General features: G+C 57.6%; 1 protein-coding gene across 2 annotated transcripts; it reads left to right on the plus strand.

Annotated features, from left to right (window-relative positions):
- PLPP2 (phospholipid phosphatase 2) lies at positions 1-7,840 on the plus strand. 2 transcript variants are annotated; one of them, XM_030845643.2, is made up of 6 exons: positions 1-141; positions 3,071-3,222; positions 3,405-3,679; positions 6,893-6,950; positions 7,184-7,360; positions 7,613-7,840. In XM_030845643.2, exons 1-6 carry the CDS (start codon positions 90-92, stop codon positions 7,700-7,702), a joined length of 804 nt encoding a protein of 267 aa, XP_030701503.2. In that variant the 5' UTR covers positions 1-89; the 3' UTR covers positions 7,703-7,840. The 2 variants fall into 2 exon arrangements, with proteins under 2 accessions (XP_030701503.2, XP_060153474.1); XM_060297491.1 differs by having other exon boundaries at positions 44-100.
- Positions 7,841-8,763: the final 923 nt, after the last annotated feature.

Genomic DNA, 8,763 nt, shown 5'->3' on the forward strand with positions numbered 1-8,763 from the left:
TTGGGCCAGGCTCCCCGGCCATGTGACCCCGCGGCCCGTCTGGGACGCGACGGGACGCGCTGGGACGGGCGCCGGGGGTCGCGGGCAGCATGGAGCGGAGGTGGGTCTTCGTGCTGCTCGACGTGCTGTGCGTGCTGGTCGGTAAGAGCCGCGGGGACCCGGGTGTGTGTGTGAGGACCCTTTCCCAGGCGGGCCCATCCCCGGTCCCCGCAAAGTTTTGTAGGACGGGCTGGGGACTGCAGCGGCCCTGTCTCTCGGAGGCCCCCTGGAGGTGGGAGGAGCCGGAGGAGGACCCTCGGGCCGTGGATCGAGCAACGCGCCCCCGCCCCGCGTGCCCCGGCGCCCGCGCGCGCCCTCTCAGGCCTCAGTTTCCCCCGCGCATCCCCGGTCGGAGGGGGTCGGTGTCCCCCGCCCGCGGCAGCAGGAAGTCGCTGCCGGGGGCCCCCCATGCCTCCCCTCCCGCCCTGCCCGGCCCGGCCCGGGCGGTGATTCACGCGGGCGTCGGCTGGGCTCGGGCGAGCCGGGCGGGGGGCGCGGCCGCGGGTCGCCCCGGGAGGCCCTCCACCCCGCACCTTGGGTCGGCTGGTCCAGTGGGGTCTGGGAGGGCGGAGCCCTGGCCGGGGGCGCACGGGCAGTGGTGGGATTCGAACCCGCGCCCCGTCGCCCTCCTCGCTCGGGCCCAGGAGAGCCAGGAGGAGGACTGGGCCGCAGGCTGTTGTGGAACTGGAGGCCTCGGGGTGGCGCGGGCCAAACCTGTCGGGCGGGTTTGCGGGCCAAGCTGGGGGCAGAGGCCCCCTCGCCGCCCCTCCTCCAGGGTCCCGGAAACAAAGGCTGTGTGTTTGCTCCGGGGCTGTGCGGACAATGGCCCCGGAATTCTACCCCCCCGCGCAGGGAGGGGCCCCTCCAGCCTAAACTGCCCTACCCCCAGTCAGGCTGCTGCTCCTCCGCTGGGGACCGAGGGGTCTGCCCTGACTGCAGGCAGAGGCCAGGCTCTCCTCCCATGTCCTAGAAGAGACCCTTTTGGGATGCGCCAGGTGGCAACTGGAGGTCCCCGGGGGCCGTCTGCCAACCCTGGGCATCGTTTCCTGAGCACTTACTTATTTAAACATTTGTGTGGCACTGACTGTATGTCAGGCACTAAGCAGCCTGCAATTAATTAAACCTTTTTCTCCAATCAGCCTATAAGGGAGTGCTGTTATGCTCCCCAGTTTCCACCCAGAGATGTTCAGGTGACCGCTGGAGGTCACACAGCAGCGGGGGAGGGGGTTGGGTGCAGCTGCCATGTGCCAGGTGCTGGGGGCCCGGGCAGAGCCAGCTCCCAGCCTAGAAGCTTCAGGACACAAAACAGTTCAGTCTTAGATGGTGACAAGGGCCCTGGGGAAAACACCAGGGGTTGACACCAGGGCAGGGAGGCTCTGATGGTGTCTGCTGTGGGGACATCTGAGCTGGTGCGGCCCAGGCAGAAGGAGGCTCCGTTCCTGTGCTCTGAGCTCTGTGCCCTGAATCCCGGGAGAGCCCAGCTCCAGTTCTGATCGGGGGTGCCCGAATCTCCAGCGGGGAGGGCTGGGGCTTGGGGACAGGAGTTGGGGGGCTGACTCGATGCCCGGGCCCCCATGGGAGCCCCTGCTCTGCCCAGGCTGTGGGGTTTCTCGGCCTCTCCTCCTAGGCCTCCACCCTGGCCAGAGAGGTCTTTAGGAAACATTCTCCCTCCCTCTGCTGCAGCCCTCCTGAGACCCCCGCCCCTGCCGCAGAGCCCCTCTCCCCAGCGCTCTGCTCTCCAGGCTCAGGCCCATCTCCGGCCTTGGCACTGGCCACCCCTCTGGGGGGTGTTCTTCCCCAGGTCTCCCCTGTACTTCTTCCTTTACGGCACCTTCCCTGTGTGGCCTCCGCGACACCCTACTGAAGGCCGCAGCCACCTCCCCGATTCCGGTCATCGTGTGCGTATTATTTTTATTCCCAGTTGCTCTCAGCTCCATGAGGCAGATCTCTGTGTTCTTCACCGAGTCTTTCCCTACATCAGCACCATCACACGGTGGTCCCGGAGGCCCTTGAATTTGGCCTTTGGAAGGAGGAGTTGGCCCTGCCCTCCCCCTGCTCTGGTCGTCAGGCCCCAGCAGAGCCACACCCTTTTCCACGTGTCACCTGCCCTGCCAAGGCCAAAGGGCACCCTGCCTGGGTTTGTCTCTGTGCACCCACCCTGGGGAGCAGGGAGCCCTGTGCCCCAGCCGCCCTTGGGTCACCGTTGGCTGGCGGGGCCTCTGGACTCCGGGGCTGCGGCCGTGCCAGGCAGGGCCCGGTCATGACTTGTGACTCCTGAAAGCACCTTTGGATTGAGCTCCCGGGGCCTGGGCCGGGCCTGTCGGGTCACCGTGTGGCCGGTTCAGGGACAACACGTGGATGAGGTGTGTTCCTGATCTCTCTGGCCGGCCCTAGAACAAGGAGCAGAGTGTCCTCCTTTTAACAGATGCCTGTTAAACACTGGCCTCGGCCAGGGCCCAGTAGGCTCCAGGGACTCAGCCTTGACCACGACAGGCGCGGCCCCCACCCCAGGTGCTCACGGAGCGCTGTGTGTAGCCGGGGGAATCATTCGAGTGTCACACGGTGATTGCACAGTTGCACACAGGCAAGAACCATGAAGAACGGAAGTTTCCTGCCGTGAGAGGGCTCCCAGGAGCACGGAAGGGAGTTCGAGATGTTCTGGGCCACGAGAAGGATGTGAGCAGAGGCCCTGGTGGCTGCCTGCTGGCTCCGTGCAAAGGGCAGAGAGGAGGCTGGAGGGAAGCGAGGCGGGGAGAGGGTGGGCGACGTTGGGGGGGTGGACACTGGGCCTGGGCAGGACGTTGGTGTTTATCTGATGATGACGGGGAACCACAAGGGGGTTTAATGGGGCAGTGACCTCCCATTTGCTGTGAGAAAAGCTCCTCCTAGCTCTCGGGTGGGCTCGGAGGTGAGGAGACCCGGAGGGAGGCTGAGGCAGGCGTCCAAGCGCTCGGTGCCGGCGCAGGCTCGTCCGTGTGGCCCTGGGGCTCAGAGAACCTCGTGGCTACCGGCCTCCTCTCCCCAACCCCAGCCTCTCTGCCTTCCGCCATCCTGACGCTCGTGCACGCCCCGTACAAGCGAGGATTCTACTGCGGAGATGACTCCATCCGGTACCCCTACCGTCCAGACACCATCACCCACGGGCTCATGGCCGGGGTCATCATCACCACCACCGTCATACTTGTAAGGCAGGAGGGGTGTGGAGGGCGGAGGGCTGGGGCGTTAGCAGGTCGAGTCCTGCCCGGGGTGGTGTCTGCGGGGAAGAGGGCCCCCTTGGAGTTCCCAGCCCCCCAGTGACCGTAGGGAGGCCGCGCACCCTGACCCCTTTCTTCAGCGGCCCTGAAGTCCCCAGCTGTTCCCCGCAGGTGTCGGCCGGGGAGGCCTACCTGGTGTACACAGACCGCCTCTACTCCCGCTCCGACTTCAACAACTACCTGGCCGCCCTCTACAAGGTGTTGGGGGCGTTCCTGTTCGGGGCTGCAGTGAGCCAGTCGCTGACAGACCTGGCCAAGTACATGACCGGCCGGCTGCGGCCCAACTTCCTGGCCGTGTGTGACCCTGACTGGAGCCGTGTCAACTGCTCCGTGTATGTGCAGGTGGAGGTGTGCAGGGGAAGGCCTGCTGACGTCACCGAGTCCAGGTAGGTGCCGCGGGGGGCCCGGGCCGCAGACACCCCACCCGGGGAGGAGAGTGGGGGCTGGAGAAGGGCCCTCGGGAGCTGGATATTGAGGGATGAGTTGTCAGGTATAGAAGGTACAGGGGCTCCACGCTGGGCAGAGAACAGGCAGGAGCAAGGCCTGCAGGTGCCCGTGGGCCTGTGTCCTGCAGGCAGGGAGGTGAGGTGGTGCCAGGCGTGTCGGGCCCTGGAGCAGAGCAGGAGGCTTCAGGAGGAGTGACCCACCTCCCCTAAATTTCAGGCCCCATCCTCACGCTGCTGCTCTGTCCTCTCACCATCTCTACTGGTAAACTTTTCATTTAATTGATGTCCTTATTTTCCTTCTTTAAAAATTAGATAAAAATTCACAAAGTGTAAAATTCACCAATTTAACCATCTTAAGCTTTTGTCAGTTTTTGCCTCCTGTATTTTGGGCTCTGTTGTTAGGTGCTTATATCTTTGTAATTGTTATTTTTATACCTTCTTAATGGATGGATCCTTTTCCCGCTATATAATGCTCTTTGTCTTGTTGTTTGTTTTCTGTATATTGTATCTTTTTTGTTTGTATTTCAATTTCTCCATTACTGCCTTTTCTGTTAATAGGTATTTACTCTGCAAAAAATTTGCAACTATATAGTTCCACACCCCCCCGCCCCCTTACGAGGTTATTGTCACAAATTATACCTTTATACATTGTGTGCTCATCAACATAGATTTATAATTACTGTTTTTAAAAAATTGAGCTATATTTGCCATATAACGTTATGTTAGTTTCAGGTGTACAGCATAAAGATGAGATGTTTGTATTTATTGTGGAATGATCCAGTAAGTTTAGTTATGTGCAGTTGTTTTTTCTTTTTTTAATCACGTAGGGAAAAGCAGGACTGTAAACCAAAATACATTAACACTGCTGTTTATGTTTTGTATTTACTTTTACTGGTGACTTTTACGGGCTTTTTTGTGGATTTGAGTTACTGTCTAGTATCCTTCATTCCTCCATGAAAGGCTCCCTTTAGTATTTCTTGTAGAGCTTGTAGGTGTATGAGCTATGAAGTTTCTTGGTTCTTGTTGATCTGGGAATGTCTAGATTTCTCCTTTATTTTTACAGGATCATTTTGCCAGATGTAGAATTCGTGATTCACAGGCGTTTTTTTCCTTTCAGTACTTTTGAGTATGTCATCCTTCTGGCCTCCATGGTTTCTGATAAGAAATGAGCTACTAATCTTACTGAGGATTCCTCGTACACAATGAATGCCTTCTCTTGCTGCTTTCAAGATTTTTCTCCTTGACTGTCTTTTGGTGGCCTGATTATACTGTGTCTCTTTGTGGCTCTCTTTGAGTTCATCCTCTCTGAAGTTCATTGGGCTTTTTGGACGTGTAGAGTGATGTTTTTCATTTGATGAAAATATTCTTCAAGTATTCTTCCTGCCGCTTTCTCTCTTGTCCTTTGGAGACGCTTATATGTATATATGTTGGTACATTTGATGGTGTCCCACAAGGCTCTGTGGTTCATTCATTTTTCTTCATTCTTCTTTTTTGTTCCTTAGACCGAAAGTCTCGATTGACCTATCTCCACACACACTTCTGCCTGCTCAGATCTGCTTTTGAGCCCGTCGGGTGATTTATTTCAGATACTATAGTTTTGAACTCCACAATTTCTATTTGTTTCCTTTTTATAACTTCTGTTTCTTTTTGGTGTTCTCTATTAGGTGAGACATCATTCTCACAGTCCCTTTAGCTCTCTGAACATATTTTAAATGGCAGATTAAAAGTCTTTATCTAGTGAGTCTAACATCTGGGCTTCCTCAGGGACAGCTTCTAGTAATAGATTTTTTTCCCCCTAGGTACTTCCCGCATTTTTTCATGCATGCCTTATAATTTTGTTGTTGTTGTTGAAATCCGGGCATTTTCAATGTTATAATGTAGCAACTCTGGAAATCAGATTCTACTCTCCCCAGGGCTTGTTTTTGCTGTTTGTTGTAGTTGTTGGTTGTTTGCTTAGTGAGTGTTGTGAACTAACTTTGTAGAGTCGGAGTGGCCGTGAAGTTCTGCTGTTAGCTGAGTGATCAGCTAACGATTGGACAGATATGTCCTTAAATACCTGGAACCGGGGGAAAAAAAATTCCATTTTACAGACGGGCTTTGTGTGCTATGTTGGGGCATGTCAGCTGACAACTCTGCCTTAACCTTTACTTACTTCTTGCTTGGTCAACCAGAGGTGAGAGCTTAGGGCCTTCTCAGGTCTTTCCTGAGCCCTGAGGCGCAGCCCTGGCCTCTGGAATCCCAGCCCTTATTCTCCAGAGCTTCTCATTCCCTGGCCTTTCCTCCCAAGCTTTTTGGTGAGTCTGTCTGCTGCAACTGCTATCCGTTGCCCCAGGCAATGGTGACCATTACATTTGCTGTAAATATTTACGACCAGTGATCCAGGGAGCCATCAGACAGGACCGAACTATCTCAGTTCTTTGTAAGTGAGCTCTGTTCTCCCTCCACGGCCACGGCCACCACCGATCTGATTCTTACCGTTGTTGTCAGTTTTTTAGTTGCTTTTACGGGGTGGGGGGATGGACCTTTGGAGTCTCTTAATCTGCCATCTTTTCTCTTGTCGGTTGATGTCCTTTGTTAAAACTTGAAATTATGTAAAAAGAAAATGTGGGGCTTCCCTGGTGGCGCAGTGGTTGAGAGTCCGCCTGCCGATGCAGGGGACACGGGTTCGTGCCCCGGTCCGCAAAGATCCCACGTGCTGCGGAGCGGCTGGGCCTGTGAGCCATGGCCGCTGAGCCTGCGCGTCCGGAGCCTGTACTGCGCAACGGGAGGGGCCACAACAGTGAGAGGCCCGCGTGCTGCAAAAAAAAAAAAAGGAAATGTGAGCCTTGTATCAGTGACCACAGGTGGAAAATGGTCTTGAAAAGAAACACAGTGAAAGTGAAGCTGCTGGCTAGACACAGTTGTCTGACCTCAGTTCCGTGTTCAGGGCCTGCAGCATCTTTGTGGTGAGGCCTTAAAGACCGCGAGACCCTATCGCATTGTCAGAGAAATGGAAAGGGAAGAACTGATGGTGTCCAACAGTGGCCGTGTTTCTACCTGAAATCTTCCCAGACTCTGGGAGGCATGGCAGGATAGGACCGGGGCCGGGGGTGTTTGAAGGCAGAGGCGCTGAGTGTGGGCCCTCCTGAAACCTGCCGCGCTCTCCTTTCTCAGATTATCCTTCTACTCTGGACACTCCTCCTTTGGAATGTACTGCATGATGTTCTTGGCGGTGAGTTTGTTTCTCTGTGACTCGCTTGTTGTGGAGCGGTGGCCTAGGCCCTTCCCTGGGCCTCAGTAAAGCGGGGTGGGTGGAGGTGGTGATGGATGGGCTCTGGCTTGTTGATAAAAACTGGAGGCCCTGGGCCTACAGGTTCCAGGCTCCTGGCCTCAGTGTCACCGTCTGTGCGTCCGGCGGGGGTGGGCGGGCAGGCTCCCATGCTGACGGCTGCTCTTGGCCCCCAGCTCTACGTGCAGGCCCGGCTGTGCTGGAAGTGGGCACGCCTGCTGCGGCCCACTGTGCAGTTTTTCCTGGTGGCCTTTGCCCTTTACGTGGGCTACACCCGTGTGTCTGACTACAAACACCACTGGAGTGATGTTCTCGTTGGCCTCCTGCAGGGGGCGCTGGTGGCCGGCCTCACTGTGAGCTCCCGGGCCCTGACCCCCTGCCCTGACCAGAGACCCCCCTCTGGGGCCCTGCTGCCCTCTCTCTGCCTCTCCAGGACCCTAGCCCTCTCCTCCCATCTTTCCCCTAAGATCCCCCCCTCTGCTGTCCTCATTGACCCCGCCACGGTGCCCCTCAGCTCCTGGGCTCTACTGCCCCTCCCTGCCCTGTGCTGCCCCATCCCGTCCTGCCCCCGCCCAGTCAGCTCCTGCCTTCCTCTCCTCTGCTAGGTCCGCTACGTCTCCGACTTCTTCAAAGCCCGGCCCCCGCGGCACTGCCTGGAGGATGAAGAGGTAGAGCGGACACCCAGCCATCACTGACACTGGCCCTGGGCGAGGCTGGCTGCAGCCTCTGCGGGTCCCCTCCTGCTGGGGCTCGGGCTGTGGGCAGCGAGCGTGTCCATGGTCCTGGCAGGTCCCTAAGCCAGGATGGCTGGATCCTGGCGTGGGTTCCGCTAACCCCACCTCCATGCACTGGGCTAGGGGGTACCTGGGGCAGCCCTAGCGTGTGGAGGGGGACTCTTCCTCAGAACCCCTGTCTTTTGTTGGCTTAGGGAAGGGACTGAGAGATCCCAGTGGATGCCGGTTTTGTAAAATGTGACCTCTATTTGGATTTTTAGTAAAATAGGGCGTTTGCTTGACAGATGTTATCAGCACCTCTTCCTTATGGCCGTTCTGAGGACTCTGTTCCTACAGCAGAGGGGGAGACCCTCTCTGGTTGGGGGCTCAGCTGAGCGAACCAGCCATGCCTGCGTTGCTCCTCTGGTCACGTGGGCAGGAGGGGTGCAGGAGAAAGGCCGACTGCCCGTTCCACTCTCCTGTGGCGCTAAGGTTGGGGGTCAGGTGGACCTGCACAAGCAGTTGGGGTGTCACCCTGCAGAGAGAGCCCTGAACAAGAGACACCTGCCGTTGTTTGTTCCCCGGGGCCGGGGAGGCTAGCAGAGACCCGAGTCCACGTCGCGTGGAGAGGTGTATGTACAGCTCTTCCCTCCTCCCAGTAAGGAGGCCTCTGCCGGGGGCCCCTGTGCAGGCCCCCAAATGTAAGGGCTTGGGAAGAAGTTCAGATGTGGTTAAGACCATGGCCACAGGAGCCTGGGTCCTCATCAGCACCCCCAGAGACTGACTGTGTGCAGGGCTGTGCTCAGGTCCGCTGAGGGCAGCTCCCGTGGGCTCTGCCAGGTGGAGCCTTGCAGTGGCCGGTGTTGAGTTGGAAAGATCACACGTGGGGTTTGGGCCTGGAGCGGGCTCCTTATGCCCTTTTGCTGGGGGATATACCACCCCAGCCCCGGCCCGGGCCTCAGAGTCCCTCCCCTTCGAATGACCGGGACCTCTGCCCTCGGATCGTCCCGTCTCAGTAGTGCCCACCTGCGTCTGTCCATCCC

Source organism: Globicephala melas, chromosome 3, assembly GCF_963455315.2.
Source record: "Globicephala melas chromosome 3, mGloMel1.2, whole genome shotgun sequence".
In the NCBI taxonomy this organism is placed as follows: Eukaryota; Metazoa; Chordata; class Mammalia; order Artiodactyla; family Delphinidae; genus Globicephala; species Globicephala melas.

Coding starts and splice junctions, on each gene's coding strand:
- PLPP2 (XM_030845643.2), top strand. CDS start 90: ATGGAGCGGAGGTGGGTCTTCGTGCTGCTCGACGTGCTGTGCGTGCTG. Junction 3,680..6,892: donor GCTGACGTCACCGAGTCCAG/GTAGGTGCCGCG, acceptor CTCCTTTCTCAG/ATTATCCTTCTACTCTGGAC. Junction 7,361..7,612: donor CGCTGGTGGCCGGCCTCACT/GTGAGCTCCCGG, acceptor CTCCTCTGCTAG/GTCCGCTACGTCTCCGACTT.